General features: G+C 31.4%; 2 protein-coding genes and 1 long non-coding RNA gene across 3 annotated transcripts; 1 reads left to right on the forward strand and 2 right to left on the reverse strand.

The window, feature by feature from the left end:
* The first annotated feature begins 2,388 nt into the window (after positions 1-2,388).
* LOC145304013 (uncharacterized) lies at positions 2,389-3,610 on the forward strand. Its single transcript, XR_013873947.1, has 4 exons — positions 2,389-2,525; positions 2,877-3,055; positions 3,191-3,356; positions 3,562-3,610. It is a non-coding gene; the product is annotated as an uncharacterized LOC145304013 (long non-coding RNA).
* A 108-nt stretch (positions 3,611-3,718) lies between these two features.
* LOC145304009 (uncharacterized) lies at positions 3,719-7,042 on the reverse strand. Its single transcript, XM_080145762.1, has 3 exons — positions 6,813-7,042; positions 6,320-6,423; positions 3,719-5,436 (listed from the first exon to the last, which is right to left on the reverse strand). The coding sequence occupies exons 1-3, from the start codon at positions 7,011-7,013 to the stop codon at positions 4,305-4,307; spliced, it is 1,437 nt and encodes a 478-aa protein (XP_080001888.1). The 5' UTR covers positions 7,014-7,042; the 3' UTR covers positions 3,719-4,304.
* A 62-nt stretch (positions 7,043-7,104) lies between these two features.
* On the reverse strand, positions 7,105-17,010 carry LOC145304008 (uncharacterized). The gene is made up of 14 exons (XM_080145760.1): positions 16,420-17,010; positions 16,005-16,066; positions 15,270-15,399; positions 14,399-14,476; positions 14,039-14,142; positions 13,656-13,722; positions 12,799-12,892; positions 12,128-12,248; positions 11,473-11,581; positions 10,487-10,585; positions 9,837-9,966; positions 9,703-9,758; positions 9,148-9,216; positions 7,105-8,272 (listed from the first exon to the last, which is right to left on the reverse strand). The coding sequence occupies exons 1-14, from the start codon at positions 16,621-16,623 to the stop codon at positions 8,135-8,137; spliced, it is 1,461 nt and encodes a 486-aa protein (XP_080001886.1). The 5' UTR covers positions 16,624-17,010; the 3' UTR covers positions 7,105-8,134.
* Positions 17,011-17,537: the final 527 nt, after the last annotated feature.

The raw sequence follows: 17,537 nt of genomic DNA on the forward strand, positions 1-17,537 counted from the left end.
TGTACAATCATAATATTAAACCAGTTTTGTTAGCCGTGCCTTCGGCATCTCGAGGCTAAGAAAATCTGGTTTTAATCTTATGTACATTTTATGTCTGCGGAAAGCTGTTTACAATACGATGCGGTAATTAACTATTAAAGACAGTTTTCCACAGATAAAAAAAAATATAGAATGATTTACAGTTTAGATGGATGAATAGACAGGCCAGAATCTATCCTATTACATATAATATAGTAAGCTTTATTTTGTCTGTTGTAGCAAAGGATGTAGTAATATGGTTCTCCTTTACAGTGAGGCTTTTAATAGGTCAAAGGAAGCTTTATAACTGTTTTGTGCAGGTTATCTTTACTCTCCAAAGGAAAGTCCCCCCTAGAACAAAATTACCCCTCCATTTTTTTAATTTTCTTTTTAAAACTTAATTTGATAGTTAAGGGAGGTCGACTTCCCCCTATCCCACATTAAGTACACAAACAAGTCTCTAGGGGCGTAGCCACTAGTTCAATATAAAACAAGCAATGTATGTTATAAACCCAATCCTTATAATAAAATAACAGAATGTTTATCTGTTTGCCTGTACTGAAGGATCTTGCTAACCGCTGAACCGACATGGATCTCCTTTACAGGATAGCTTCTCATAGGTTTCATAACTATTTTGGGGGAGAGTACCACAATTGCCCCTAGAAAACTTACCCCCCCCCACTCACAATTTTTTTTAGATTTTAAAAATCTTAATAAAAAAATTGGATTATCGAATTAAAATCCTCCCTCCTCAAGTGCTTAGCCGTTAGTGCAGGATAAATTGGAACCAAAAATACATCGTGGAAGCCCCTACTTGGTAGGGGAAAGGCCATTAGTACCTACCTATAGAGATTATTCTAAATGCGAGTGTAGAACAGGTCAGCCGCAAATTCTTTTTATCATTTAGATCAACATATTTCAAAATTACTTCTAATATCAAAATCGGAAAGTCTTCAAGAGAAATCATTTTGTTGTTTGTTCTGAAAATAAGAATATTTTATCTGAAATCACAAAAATAAAAACTAGAACGACAATATCCAAAAAAACAAAGCTTAATACCTTATTTATCGTTTTTTCATAATATTGATAAATTCGTTGTCATATTTATAATTAAATACCTATATGCTTTAAGGGTAAACAAATTCTTTAAAACAAAGTAATATTCAGTCCAACCAACATTTGTTCCAACAAAAAGGAAACAATACATATTCCAAACGTTTTACTATACATTGCCTATTTCGTATTGATTGACACTAGAATTGAGAAGAAAAAAATAATATTTATTTCAACAAAATCATAATTTTGAAAACTACAGAGCTAAAATAATGTAATTACTAAAAATTATTTTTATTCCAAACTTTTTATTACATCTTGCTTAGGTATTTCTTTATGGTCAACACAATTATAGAGAAAAAGAATTTGTTGTCAATCAATGACCAGTGAGAATTCAGTGATATCATATCGTAAGGCATATTCCAGTATTAAAAATGAATTAAGTAATTCATACATTATTGTATTAAATGGATAAATAAGGTGGTGTGGGTGTGTTTTGGGTCAAAGGCCTATCAACTTTTTAAAAACCATTTAATAATGATGTTATAAACGAAAGAACTCATGAAAAGCAAAAAAAATTTTTGACCTTAAAACGGGATCATGAAAATTTTTTTTTTTTGCTAAACTTAAAAAATCGACCTTGGTGTCTTACAAGTTAAAAAATTGTATAGCCTTCAGCTATCGTTTGCAATAGGAATCGTTGTTCTAACTTAAGGTGTTTAAGGTGTCTATAGAAAGCTATTAGCATGCCCCAACAAAAACTATACATGATATGGGTTATATCTCCAAGATTTAAAGTACCTTCTTAAGATTTTGTATTTTTCAAAATTCCTAATGCATAAAATGTGTTGAAATACTAGAGATTGTAACGGACGTATGCTAATCCTAACTATTTAGGAGTTATGAGCCACAGTTGAGATGTTGACACAAGCCATAGAGTGCCGAGTAAAGAGTAGTAATGTTGTGGTGTAGAAACAAGTAATTTGATGAAGAAAAGGGGCGAAGATTTACTGAAGAAAGGGGCGAAGACATTGTAAAAGATGAACAAGTTAACTGTTGAAATCATGGAGAAAAAGTTAAGAGGAGAAAAGAGTTACAACATGAGTCTGAGAAAAGAGTAGACCTGAGCCTACAAACTGCTTTGTCGACAGCTTATCTTCACATCACGCCACCCAATTATAGTACTAAATATTAATTTCTAAATTACTAAATTTCATTCCCACTCTTAAATACTTATTCTATGAAAATTGTGTCCAAAGTAATTAAAGTAAAGAAAATAAAGACAATTATGTCCAATAAGAATTTAAATCTGTATTTGTTCATAGGAAATCATTGTAAAGAATATATGTGCACGCAAAATCAAAAGCAACTTAAAGTTTTAAAGCCTTTTTCTTATTTCAGAAAGTAAAAGTAAGTGAATAAATAAATATTTAATATAACGGGTGGCTATCTAGGTGAGAAAATTTTTATATTTAATTTGTAACAGCGAAGTCGTTGAAAGGATATATCACTGCAAGATAAATGAACAATAAGGTGAAAATATTTATACAGTATCAAATGTTTTGTTGAAGTCAAACTAACACTAAATCATATGAAGATTGAATTTAAATTAAACAACGTTTCAAATGTTTTGTCAAAGTCAAACTAACATCAAGTGACTTAATGAACTTTCTATTGAAGTAGACTTAATGTATTAAATGTTTTGGTAAAGTCAAACCAACGTAAATTATAAAAAGAATAAAGAGCTAAAGTACATAATTTAAACCTCCATTATAATGGCCTCCAATAATACTGTTCCATTTTAGGTGGATACCCAAACGGAGAACAGATCTGTGTTGTGTGAAAGACCCCTAATGCTAGAAAGACCCCTAACAAAAGACCCCTAAGCAGAACTAATTTGATTGGCGGAAAACCAGCCTTGGATAATTGGAGAACTAGTGTGCCCTACCTGTAAAGGGATTTGCTTATCACACTGAAATAAAAGGTATAGAATATTATACTCTTTTTAATTCCTTTATTGTAGCAAGGATTCAAGTAAATGTTCAAAATAATGTTTAAATAATCTGACGTCAATAAGGAAATATAATCTGGCCTTGTCTAACAATTGTTATCTTTGCAGGAAGTTAACAAGAACAGCTACAACCAAAGCTAATGAGAACAAGTCAAATAACTCAAAGCTAAATACCATCAAGGAAAGAACACCAACCCTAACAACGCAACTAGGGGATTAATTGGATATGTACTATTCTGCTGGAACCAAACTTCAAACCTAACAGAGAGCCAATGTAAGTACTTTATAGCTCATATTCTTTAATACATTAAGTAGAATGAAATTTAAGTGAACAAAGACTTTAGTATGGAATGTAAATTGTAAATTTAATTCCTTTTTATTTTTTATTCTTTCATTTCTTTATTTATAAGTGCACTTTTATTAGCCAACCCGTTCTTATTGTAACTACCTAGAATTAATATTGGTTTTTTTTATTCTAGGTTAATTTTACCGAACATTCGAGTCAAAATAACTGCTCTACTATTTCCAGACTACATTGAAAGAAACTGATAAAATGTCAAAACCACAGAAATGAAATTCCAGCGGACCAAGATTGAGTGGCTCTGAAAAGCAAAGGTGAGCCGTCCGCTACAGAGATAGACCCCTTATCATTTCAAGTTTAATGCCAATCATGTAATTCTGCATCTTTAAACACCTTAGCCACACTAGTAGGTCAACCCTAGCCAATTTGAGATATGAAAAAATATATCAAAAAACTGCTAGAAACTGGTGGGTACGATTTTGAAAATAAATTTTTTTGGGGGGAAAAACACTTTTTACAAAAAAAATTTCGAACTGCAAACCTTTGAATGCCTCTAAAATATGTATAAAGTTTTAAAAACCATAATCCATAGCCATAGCCAACAAAAACCACCGCTCTTTAAACCAGTTTTTGACTAACTTCTAGCTATGAGATCCTAACGGGACCATAACAAGCACCATCACTATGACCCATCCACAAGTGTTCTACAAAAAAAATGGAAAAAAGTTTTGAGAAGTTACTAGGTAGGTATGTTTTTTTAAGAACAAAAAAATGATCCGAAATACCCCACACCACCCTACCTTTATCTAGAAAGAAGCAAGATAAAATGAAGTAAATCTTACATTTGTTTTGATTATAACAAGAGATTATATTTTAAGAATCACAAATTATGAATACCAACCTTAGAAATGCTATCAATCATCAATAGAGGTAAGAATAATTTGGATCTTCGAGAGTTGCAATTGTTTTATAGCAAAGGTGACTAAGCAATAATTTGGAGATTATTTCCCCATTATAAAGAATTTTAGTGTTTACATTGCAAGCATTAGTTAAAGAATGGACAAGTTTAGATATTGATACAAAATTAAAATTAATTTTTTTCAAGCAAGGAAACTTAAAATCCTTGACAGCTTGAAGACCAGAATCATAATCAGTACTACTTAATTCAATTTCTTCTAATGTATTTGCAGCATTATTGATCAAAGTTAAAGCACATCTTTCGTCCATTCCTTGAATGCTGAGATACTTGAGATTAGAAAATTTGATATGTCTGATACTTTCATGATCAATAAAAATATTCTTAAACTCCAACCTTGAAAGTGTGTTTGAGCTTGTTTTCATTAAAGCTAGAGCTAAATCCTCATTCATATTATGTAAACTCAAAACTGATAGGTTTCTGATGTTAAAATATTTGATGCCAATGTTTGTCAGATTAGATATGTCTTCAGCACCCATCTTTAAATTAGTTATGTTTTCAAAGTTAACTGTTCTCATCACACTTAAAGCCTGTGGAATGTCAGATCTACTTATAGAAAATGACTCTAGATTTGAAAGCCTTGGTATTTCACTATTGCTGATTTTATATTTGCCATCTTCCCATAGTTCTATATTATGAATGCCCAAATGTTTAAGTTTATTAGCATATCTAGATATGAATGAATTTAAAAATTTCATTGTCAAAACTAAATGCCCATTCTCACAGGCCTTTTTACTTTTACAACAGTACAAAAAGATATCTAACTGCTCCAGCTTTTTCAATTCTAAGGCTTGTTCAAGAAGATATGTGTGCTTGTCATGACAAAGACAAATATACATTGCCGTTATGTTATCCTTGTATTCCAAAAGAATTTCTTTGACAAAACCAGGATCAGGTATGGCAAAAATTGAAGATTTAAAATTGAAATCAAACTTTATTTCAGGTCCATAGGATCTTTCTGTCGCAGCAGATAATTGTTCTTGAATTCTATATCTCAATAAAGGTCCAAAATCATGGAGTTCAACATGGTAAGTTCCAAACACTGATTTAAATTCATTGGATACTGTTGTGAAAAACCTAAAGTAAACAAAATTAGTTTTAATAACTAAATGTCTCTTCATCTTATACTAAGGTTGGCTATCCGATTCCGGAATCCAGAATCCGGTATCCGCCCATTTAGGAATCCAGAATCTGTTTTTTATTGCCGATTCAGATTCTTAATTGTTAGGCTAAAATTAGCGTCATGAGTTTTTTCTTTCAACCCCCCTCTTTGAAGACAAAGATAACAAACCCCCCATTTCTCCCCACCTACACCACCAAGTGGAGATATCAGAAAATATAAAAAAAACGCAGCTTTAGATTCTTCCCAGTACCCAGTATAAATTAATCCCTTAATTTATTTCTAAAAAAGCCTTTTAAAATTTTGCTAGAATCCGGAATCCGCAGAGAATCCGTTTTATTTTTGGACGGATTCTTGTAAGAATCCGGTCTATAAATTAGACGGATTGCCATCCCTATCTTATACCTAACTTTATATTAAATCCTACAGAATCACTACCTAGAAATCAAAGGGATAGTTGCATGAAGTGGATTTAACATTTGTTGAGGTTCGAAAGAAAAAAGATAAGTTGAGGTTCGAAAGAAAAAAGATAACTTTAACCAGACAGTTTTAAAGATACGCCTCAAATGTTTATTTTGTAATAGACATGCCCCCTCACCCTTATTGTAAATCAAATAAATGTCAAAATGCTTTTTTGAATTTCAAACCAGATAGACAGATGGAAATATAGCAAGGACAAACAAACAAAAAAAGGTTGAGAGGTATTTGATACAAATCAAATATTGTTAAACCATTCAGAAAAAATTAATTGCAAATTTTAAAAACAATATTGCATAAGAAGTAGAATGATTTTATTTTAGGCAATGGGTTTTTTTTAAAACAAAGTATTTGAAAACTTACCAAGATGAAAGGCATCTCAATGTCTTCAGGTCGTCAAAACATAGAAATTCCAATATTTTTCTTATGGCCAACAGTGGAACATTCCGGAAGTTTCCGGCAACATCCTAAATAATAAAATGGCATAAAATCTCATCAAACTTTAATAGGTTTACTTTTGTGTCAAATAGATGTAAAATAAGTATAATAAAATAAGCAACTCAAAAGCTAGTCAGTAGGAACCAGATTGCTAAATTATTATTATATTCTTCTTAAATAGTGTATATCAATTTATCTTACATTTATAACTGATACCTTATGTGCTTCATTGACAAAATTTTTGAAAAATATGGGTTTTTTTAAACTAGGTAAGCCTTAAAACTTGTTTGGCAAAAAAACACAATTAATATTTTAAATATCAGCAAATCAAAATCTTTTTACTATTCTACTTTTATTTATTAAATATAGATTAGTTCCATTAAAAAATTAATAATCTAATGTATAAACATTTGTTTACCTTAGGACAATTACAATTTTCTTTCCATTGACAGAGTTCTTGCTCTAGAACTTCATTCTTTTCATTTAGAACTTTGTTTAAGGATTCCAATTGTAAAATTCTGTCCATAAGGGAGGATTTTTCTCTCTCTAATTCCATGTTTTTCCTTTTAAGGTCATCCAAATTCTCAGACATCTTTTCAAATTTTCGCTTCTTGCTCATTTTCAGTTTTTCTGAAAAATGAAATATCAATTTTAAGGTCATCCAAATTCTCAGACATCTTTTCAAATTTTCGCTTCTTGCTCATTTTCAGTTTTTCTGAAAAATGAAATATCAAATAGGTGATAGTTCATAAATAAAGTATTAGTATTCATACTAACTACAATAGTGACCCATTAATTCCCTCTTATGGCCTTTGGACCACGAATGTACTTTTTTTTGCGGATTCTTGTTTTTTTTGCGGATTCCGGATTTTTAGATTGTGGATTGCTGTTTCTAGCAATATTTTTAAAGGTCTTTTTTGAAATAAAAAAATTCTAGATCCTTTAGCGGCCATTTACTACCCCTTACTTAACCTAACCTAAAATTACTGAAGTTAATATTCAATAAAAGAAAATTCTGCCACATTTAAAATAAAAAGTTTTGAAGTGCTACAAAGGTCATAAAAATTAACAATTCGAATCCGTAATTACAATTACAATACGGATTTAAAAATGGTAATTGAACAGAATATAGATTACTCCAACAAATAATTTCAAAAAAAAAGTGTTCACAAATAAAATTTCTGAAGTTTATGAACAAATACAATTAGTTATAAAAAAATGTACTAAATTCACCCATAACCAACACCCCAAAAAGGTTATTTAAATAATTGTAATTCTAAATGTGCAATAACAGACATAAATAACTTTGCAAGGGAAAAAGTAGGTATCTCTTAAGAAATCTGAAGAAAAACTTGATTTTGATCTGTTTTTTGAATTTCTTTCAATGAATAAAATGTTTTATGTTGGCGTAAATAAAAATTTAGTAACAGCAGTTTTAAAGCCTTATTTAAATGCTTTAATATCATCAGGGAGGGTGGAGACATTGGACTATAAATTACACTGGTACGGTAACCATTTTTACAAGAACAATTTCTCATTCATTAAATCAAAAACTATGGGTACTTTTTTAGAATTTTACTTTGTTGTTTAATTAGTGTCCAATCTTACAACAATAAATTTTAATTAACAAAAGAGGAGGGTAATTTGTTTATTATCATTGGAATGTAAATCAATTTATCGTCCATTGACTTGTTTCCTAAGATTCCTAGTTGTTATCATACTTTAGTAGGTCTAATATCTTCACTGGTTCCGTTCAGTATTGGCATGGGTCCGGCTGTGTTTTCTCAAGTCACCACTCTGTGTGAATCTTCGTTGGCATACATCACATTGATATGGTTTCTCCCCAGTATGTATTCTCATATGCCGTATCATCACATCCTACAAAGAGAAATTTAATAAAGTCTTTGTTTTTGTTATTTCCCATGAACTACCTTGTCGACCACTGACACCCCCCCCCCCCATATTTTTAAAACACAATGAATATCTGCTAAATTACTCAGGAGGTGTATATTCTGCACAAAATTCATTTTTTTCCCCGGCTGCAATTTTTTCTATTTTTTTCCCTCCTAGTTTTTTCCAGCAAGGAAGGGGATAAAATGGAAAAATATTTTCAAAACTCTTTATTTTATTCATATTATCCTCCCTTCCACATATTCTTTTAGTTTTTTTCACCAAAGAGTGGAGAAAAATGGTAAAAATGCTATTAGTTCTCTTAATTTTAACATTTTTTCCCCCCCAACCACATATTTTTTATTTTTTTACCTCCCCCCCCCCCCCCCAGCCGGGTCAAATTCGCAGAATATACACCCCTGAAATTACTTAAAATTATTGGTGTAAAAGTTTAGATACCTACTGCTATATTAAACCAACAAAGATTTATTAAAAGTACCCAAAGTTTTTGAGACAACGCATAATATTTAAACCTGATTATAAAACTTGGGTATTTGTTAAAGTTTACATCCATTGTCTCCTACGTCCCTGATTATTACGAAGAATGTTGAAAAAACAATAAATCTATAAATATAGATGTAAAACCAGACAACTACCTGGATTGTTTGGGACATTTTTCGCCTGCTAACAAATGGCTTTCTGCTTTTTTGTAGCGACTTGGCTATGTTAATATTCCCGACGCTATTGGATGATTTTCAAAGACCCAATTGAGTGTCGGCCTATGGTCCTAGGATTGGGGACATAAAGTTTTTTACCCCCCCCCCTTCCCTCTTTATTGTTTTACTCTATTAGAAAAATCAAACCTTTTTATAGAAAGCCATGGCACAATCTTGAAATTCACACCGATAATTCTTCTCTCCAGTATGAGTTAGCTAAAACAAACAGGATAAGTGATGGCCTCAGTAGCTATGCAAAAGTTTCTTAACCTACTTAATGATGACTTAGGTTCAAACACTTCACTTAGAAACTATGGCTAATCAATCAATCAATGCTCATCATAAACCAATTCAAGATCTAAGGAAAAAAACAGATGACAACATTCATAAAAGCAAAGTTATAAAACAGTAGGTCAAACAAACTGAATAATAATACAAATGTATAAAAGTTGATACAAAATTGTAGGTACCTAGTTAAAAAAGTTAAAAATCTGCATGTTTTAAATTTACGTACGGACTTTCTGGTAACTTCTTTCCTTGCTATGCTTCCTTAATCGTACCTTATTGTTATAGGAATCACCATGCCAAGTTTGAAATCAATAATACAATTTTAACTTGTTTTAATTAACGAAAATAGCTAACTGTCCGTGACGGACGGACCGAACCTAGTTATAGAAAAGCTTGGCTTTTAAAAAATATTACCTGATGTGTTTGCAGATTATACTTTTTCATAAATGTTTTCCCGCATAAATCACAAGCTGAAACAAATAAAATTTTTCAATAATAAATAAATCTCAGAGGTTAAGAGAGGGGACAATGGGCTGTTTATTACTTACCAAATTTTCTTTCACCACCGTGAGTGATAGTATTCATATGTTTGATCAACAAGGCTTGTTGGTAAAATACAAGTCCACACTGGATACAAGGATATTCTCGATGGTTCAATACGTGCCGGTTTAACAAGTCCTAGATATTAAGATAGGAAAAAAATTGTTGGATAGAGAGAAAAACAGATAGAAAGACAGATATAAAGATTTAATAGGTATATCAATTGAAACAATTTGATTTTTGCCGAGACTCGAACCCTTAAACTTTCATATATGCGTTTACTATTGAAATTAAGTCGCAGGCTATGTAAGGTGCGCAACATTAATAGTTAGAGTAGAAGAGAATGCCTTGACCCAAAACAGGGCAACTCATTCCCATGCACGATTGGAACTTCCAGACAAAAGTCGTGCAATCAAAGAGTTGTCTGTTGGATATTACTTAAACAAATTAATACCCCCAGGTGTTTGGACAGAAAAGGAAAGATTTGAGCTAAAATTTTTACACCACCTTACAAAAAAACAATTAAAAGATATTGAGAAAAACTATAAAAGTGAAGAAAATAGAAAATATATGTATGCTTAAAAAACAGCCTAAAATATAAACATAAATGTTAAATAATCATAAGAATAAGTAATAATAAGATAGATAGATAACTTACCATGTCTTTAAATATTTTGTTACAAGGTTGACATCTAAATTGAAAATGAGTACGTTTATGGATTCTCAGTCTTTTCTTCCCCTGCATCTCCTTTCCACACTAAAACATTACAATTACATAAATTAGTCACTTGAACTAAAAATAAAGTTGGAGAAACATTACAGTGTTATAGGGAAGGGGTTAAATAACTGTATGTCCCCATCCCAAAGACCTTGTGCTGACTCTCAATTGGATCTTTGAAAATCAACCAATAGTACCGAGAATATATTAACACAGCCAAGTAACAGAAAACAATTTTCTAGCAGACGAAATAGGTCTTTGGAAAATTGGAGCAGGTATTTATCTTTATATACATCTACACTATAGATCTATTAGAGCAACAGACAGATTGAAGAAAAATAGGATTAGTTTCCATGAATCTTTTGCCTTTTAAAAGGATAATTAAACTACAATTCCACACAAATTCATAATATAAACTAAAAAAAATATTTTCTATTAGGTATTTAAACACAATTAAAAATGTTAAGACCCAACTAAAAATACCGAAGATCAGCTAAATTACATTAAAATGGATAGAAAAACTATTTCTTTATGGATCCTTAAAAGTAAAACTAAAGAAGTGAAATTACAGCGCAAAACATTTATCATGCAATTTATTATTGCCATGAAAAAAAATACTTAGTTGCAACCCACATTTATAAATATTTGTAGATATTAACATAAATTCTAGTCAGCGAAAAGGTAGCAATCTTAATAAAACCAGGAAGAAGGGAGGGGTCATTGGACTGTAAATTACAATGGTACCCAAAGTTTTATTATTGACAAGTTTGGGTGCGTGTGTGTGTGAGTATCAATAATATCAAAGTGTTTGGACATAAGTAGTCGTGGAGAATATTTATTTTAATATGTTTAACGGTTTATTTTAAGTGGGATGTACATCAATTTATCGTCTATTGCTTATCCCTAGATCCCTAGATAAACCTGACCTGATCACACTGGAAGAGACCCTGACTGGCGGCCATCCGTTTAGCATGGGTTTCCAGGTGTGCCCTCAGCTTACTCTGCCGGTCAAACTGCTTTGAACAATGCTCACAACTGAATTTAAAAGCCAACTCATAAAGAGGGTAATTTTTTTCGCGTAATTTCCGTAAAGTTGTATGTAACCGTTAAGTCAAGTGCGCATATTCTGTCATAATTGAATATTAGAGTAAAATGGTTACTCTCCAGTGTCCATCTGTTAGTCTGTCCGATTAGATCTCGTAAACAGCTGGACCAATCATTCCCCAATTTTCAGGAAAGTTTTTCATTAATCCAGGGAATTTTTTAGCCTACGAGAAATGTGCCCTGAAAAAAGCGATCGGATGGTTCAATCACGCATGTTTCGCCCAGGGAACTAAAGACAATGGCTAAAAAATTCATTTACATCCCCTATGATGATAAAAATATTACCCTTCTCTCGATTACAATTAGTGGTTGAAGCGTTTGAATACTTACCTTAATGAACCACCCAATATAATTTAAATAAAATTAAAAGTCCTCAAAATTAAGCCAACAAATAAGAACATTTTTATAAAACTTTGGGGACAAGTGTAATAAACAGCCCTTTGCCCACTTTCTCCCTGTGTTTCACCAGTAACATACCTTAAATGTTTCTTATGTACACTCTTCATGTGCAGTTTCAGTGTTTTGTCAGAGAAGAATTCTTTTTCACATAAATCACAGTTTAATCTTAATTCTTCATTGTGAACCAACATATGATCATCTAAATAAAAATATCCATACATGATGATTCATGTTCTGATAAGACATAAGAAGACGCCGTTTCCTGCTTTACTTAGGGATCTTTAGGTATACAAAATGGACGATACTGCAAGTTGGAACTAATAAATCAAGATTGAGTAAAATTCCTCAAAGTTTTCTCAAGAGTAACAAGCATAATTTACAGTTCAATGTCCCCTCCCTCCCTTGATATTCTATATTTATAGCGTATTATCGGGTTCTTTTACTTTTGTCACATTTGAAACTTATGAAAATTCTACCCACCCTAACTTACCCATCTTCAGCTCAGGGAGGGGGGGGGGGGGGGAGGGGCACAGTAGACTAGTACACAAAATTTTGTATACTCATTCCTCTTTACTTGACTTAAAATTTTTGGGAACTTGAATCAAATCTTGAATATTTAGAACAAACCTAACCACCAATAATTCTAAAAAAAGAGGTATTTTCTTATCATAATTGGGGATATATATCATATAAACTTTGTCCAATCCCCAAGATCCCTGCATTCAGCTATTTAATAAAAAAAATTCTACCTAATATTGTTTGTTTATTGAAAGAAGCTGAGCAGATATCACAGACAAATGATTTCTTGGGTCCTTTGTGGCATGACTCGTGTTTCTTTAACTCCTAAAAGTAATTTCTAAAAGGGATAGTTCCAAGAGTTGCATTTAACGAGTCAAAGTACTTAGATCCTTTAAATATCACAGTAGAATATGATATACCATAAGAGTAAAACACTAGAGGGGGAAGAGGTTAAATAACTGTATGTCCCCAATCCCCATCCCGAGGACACTGTGCCGACACTCAATTGGTTCTTTAAAAATAAACCAATAGCGTCGAAAATATTATCACAGCCAAGTTAATATAAAAAAGCAGAAAGCTAGCAGACGAAAAAGGTCCCCAACAGGGGGATCCATGTAGTTGTCTGGTTATACATCTATATCTTTAGATATACCTAACTGTAAGTTACATACATGTGGTTTAAATAATGAACTCACAGTAGTTGTTTGCAAATGCCATTCTCATGTGATTTGTGTCAGTTTGACGTATCCTTTCGATAAACAAAAAGACTAGTTTTTTTTAAAATTTTTAAATAAAACAGACAGGGCAGGTCGATGTTAAGAATTATTTGGATCATATCCAAATCTACCCTAACCTTATCCTTATTCTGCCATAATATTTACTTAACTCGTTAAATGTATTAATGAAAAAGTGTGTTAAAAAAGTTATGTAAGCTGTCAAATTGAACCACAATTTTTTGAAAATTAATTGAATATCTTTTTAGTGTCTTCTTTAAATTTTAAATATTTATGGGGTTATTCTTTCTGCGTTATTTAAATACATAATTGTCCTTGTTATTTGACAAGACAGGAAAATGACATATTCATACCTGCAGCCGTAAAAATGTTCTTGGACAATGGGAACACTCAAAAATATTCTTTTCTTCATTTTCATTCCTGTAATGATTAGGTAGTAGTAAATCATTGTTATTCTTTTAAGAATAAATTATCAAATGGAACAACTGCCATATATTTATATGAAAAGAAAGTCTTTCCAGAATTAACACAAAGCCTCCCTGAATTTTGTATAATAGTCGGAACAATGAATTTAAAGTATCACATGGATAAAATATTAATTGTCAATAAGTAAAAACTACTAAAGGATTCATCTTTAAAAGACATAAATAAAGATTCCATTGAAATTGAATATTCATTTTTTTCTTTAGAACACGGCCGCAATTTTGTAAAGCCTTGCTTACTAATAAATTATTACTTTTCTTTTGAAATGCTTTCATTGGCAGCATCTATAATTGGTAAATGTTCAAAATTTTCTACTTCTTCATAATTTTCTACGTTGTCTTGTTGAATCTGGTTCTCCTGAACATAATATTTGTTGGTAATCGTCGTCCATAAAAAAATATTACAAAAGGCATTTTATAATTCATTTCAATACAAAAAAAAATCTAAACTAACAACACCCTTATTTTCAATTTATTTTTAATAATGAAGGGGGGGGAGGGTTGTCGGAATATACTTACAAGATACTTTGATTAAATCCGCCCATTGAAATATGTGTATGTATATAATGTAAGATATCGTCTTTGAACATAATCGTTCTTTATTTCTTATTTACCTCTAGTTTGATTGATTGATTGTCCTCCTCAGATTTCATCTTACTCAGTGTGCTCACAGTGTACAACAGTATATTCGTCTAAATCATAATTATGCAGGGATCTTAGGGGATAAGACATTGAACAAATAATTGATATACATCCCCAAATATGACTAACACATATAACCTTCCTTCTGAAGATTCAATTTCAATAAAAGTACCTAGGAGCCCAACGTTTTTGAGCCAACGATCAAAAAAGTGATTTAAAAAATTTTTTGGGTACCAGTACGATTTATAGTCAATGTCCCCTCAGTCTCACTACCTGTAATTAAGAGCCAAGTGGTTGATAGGGAGGGAGTGGACACCCACAGAGGGAAGGGAGGGACATTGGACTGTAAATCATATTTGTACCAAAACTTTTATACCTAATCAAAAAACAAACATTAACATTCGATACCTTGCTAAAAAAAATTGGGTATTTAACAAAATACTGATTGAATGGTTCCAATTAGAAGTGTCTAAACCTTTCCACTAATAATTCTAATTCTAATTAAGTGCTGTTCCTATAAATACTATTATTAACAAATAAACAGACAAATAATCAACATTGAGAAGCAACGCTTATGTTTACAAAAAGCACTACCTACCCAGGGATATAAATGAATAAGACAATGGTTGATAAGTTGATGTTCATCCCTAATGAAGATAAACAAAATTACCCCTTCTGTACATTAAATTAGTTTGAACACTAAACTTAATAAACCAACCAATCAGAATTCACTAACGTTCAAAAAGTTTTTAAGCCAACGAATAAGAAAACATTAATATAAAAAAAAATCATGGGGAGTAGTGTAATTAACAGCCCAATGTCTCCTCCCTCCCTGCAACCTACCTCTAAATGAGAACATAGCGTGGAAAAAATATTGGTTCTTGATTTTGTATCCAAATTACTTCTCTGTATTAGTTTCAAGGATAAAACTGTATCTGGATAACTTAATCCACAGTCAATCAGTTTACTTAATCTAAAATAAAACAATTAAATAAATTATTTCAATTCAGTTTAACTATTGAGATATTTTACAATCTCAAAGGCGTCCTATTGTATAGTGGTAAGCGCACTATGCTATGGTTTGGAAAGTCCGAGTTCAAGTCCTCTCATAGACTTTACACTTGGTTGACAAATGTAGTAGCAATTTGTGAGAATATTCTCACAAAACTATACCCTATTATATGCCACTAGGTTGTAATGAGGGAGATTTTATTTGTAGAAAGTAAGGATCAAGCAACTTAAATCATGTTTTACCTCGTCCATGGTCCTCATTCACATGAGAGTGCCAATAATTAGGGTGGCCTAATATGGAACATCTGCCAAAACTCTAGGCCAGGGTGATGTAATAATTTAGTAGTTTCCACGAGAATTGCGCGTAAAGTAACTTACAATCAGCTATGCGCGAAGCTCACCAATCTATGATTGGCTAATGGATTCTCACTTACCATTACTCCATAAAAAAAAACACGGGCATGTTTTAGACTATTCAGCAAGAGGATACTAACCTTCCACCACCCTATCTGGTCTAATTTTTTTTTGTTGGGTGCAGGGCTATGTCAATTGAACAAAAAAAATTACCTTAGCTGCCATTCAGTTAAAAAATCCGTAAATTTTATTTTGCCAGGATCATATGTGAATGTCTAAATGAACAAATAAATATTTATCAGAAGAAAAATAATCAGAGATCTTAAAGGACAAGACAATGTAGGATCGAGTAATTGATGTTCATCCCCGATGATGTAAAACAAAATTACCCTTTATGTTTGAAAAGTTTTGAACCAACTAACAAAAATTGAATAAAAGTACTCAAAGTTTTTGAGTCAAGGAATAAGATAACATGGTTTTAAACCTTTGGGTACCAGTACAATTTACAGTTTAATAACCCCTAAAATCCACTCCCCCCCTAAGAAAATTTAATTTCATGATTTTAAAATAAAGTTTTAGTTAAACTTGAAGAACACGCCATTAAAAAAATGTCAAAAAATTATAATACCTCAAACTCAACAAAAATAGTCCACATATCTTCGAAACCCTTTACATTTTCAAAGCTAAAATTATTTCTTATTTCACTATTGTCAACAGTCTTTATATCCTCTTTATTATCAAAACATTCATTGGGATCTGTTTCATTAACATTTTCAAACATTTTTTGATCATTTGATTCGCGGATTTTATTTTCATTATCAAAAGTTTCCATTGTATTATAATTTTATTTTTCTGAAATAAAATTGAAATACATAAATATTAAAATTAAAATCATATTTTTATTTACAGCTAAAATAATATTAATCAGTCTTAAGTAGGTATAATATAAATAAAATATTGAATAAAATTAAAATTGTATAAAAATCTATTATATATAAATCCTTTTTCACAGCCATTTTTAAAAAGATAGAGTTTTTCTGGGGGAATTTTATTAAGAATTATTTTTCTTAAAATCACAAGCAATCTTCTAATCCTAATTTGCTATGTTTGTTTAACTTGGTGCTTCCCCTCGATATGCCTAGCGAGAACAGAACCCCCCCCCCCCCCCTTATTTTTGAAATAAATTAAAAGAAGGGGGAGGTGTATTCCCCCTATTCCTATCCCTGAAGGAGACCTTATCCTGCGGGCCCTATACATTCAGTTTTCTAACCTGACCTAAAGTAAAAACATGAACACTAAAAAAACAACCCTTTCCCACCTTCTTTTTTTAATTAAGGGGGGGAGTCTACGTCCGACTAAGCACTTTGAGGAAAACGCCTTAAACTTGGTAAAAGCCCTCCATGAAACTAAATCTATACAATAAGCTCATACATTGTAATAGTTTGGTAAAATATATCACAGTATTATAATTGTTTCGGATTAATAAAATAAAATAGGTATATTTTGTAAAGTTATCGTTTCATTAAGTAGATAAGTATCACAGTTTTAGAAAGGTAGGGTAGATTAGACAAAGATTTTTAAAGAAAAGGTCTTTAACAGAAATATAAAATAAAACATCATATGTATTACTTAGGAATGATAATTAAACGTAACTTAAGGGATAAGAGAATGAACAAAAAATTAACGTGCAAACCCAATTGTGATCAAAAAAGTAACCTTGCTGTAGATCATAGATAAAAAGACTAA

This window comes from Acartia tonsa, chromosome 13 (genome assembly GCF_053477335.1).
Source record: "Acartia tonsa isolate MP-2025a chromosome 13, ASM5347733v1, whole genome shotgun sequence".
Classification (NCBI taxonomy): Eukaryota; Metazoa; Arthropoda; class Copepoda; order Calanoida; family Acartiidae; genus Acartia; species Acartia tonsa.

Bases quoted from the DNA above. Each gene is read 5' to 3' on its own strand.
- LOC145304008 (XM_080145760.1), bottom strand. From the start codon at position 16,623: ATGGAAACTTTTGATAATGAAAATAAAATCCGCGAATCAAATGATCAA. The intron at 15,400-16,004 runs GTAATTTTTTTT...GTTTTATTTTAG, and splicing joins TTAACTGAATGGCAGCTAAG to ATTAAGTAAACTGATTGACT. The intron at 12,249-12,798 runs GTAGAATTTTTT...ATTTTTATTTAG, and splicing joins CAATAAACAAACAATATTAG to ATGATCATATGTTGGTTCAC.
- LOC145304009 (XM_080145762.1), bottom strand. From the start codon at position 7,013: ATGAGCAAGAAGCGAAAATTTGAAAAGATGTCTGAGAATTTGGATGAC. The intron at 6,424-6,812 runs GTAAACAAATGT...TTTATTATTTAG, and splicing joins AAAATTGTAATTGTCCTAAG to GATGTTGCCGGAAACTTCCG. The intron at 5,437-6,319 runs GTAAGTTTTCAA...TGTTTACTTTAG, and splicing joins TTGAGATGCCTTTCATCTTG to GTTTTTCACAACAGTATCCA.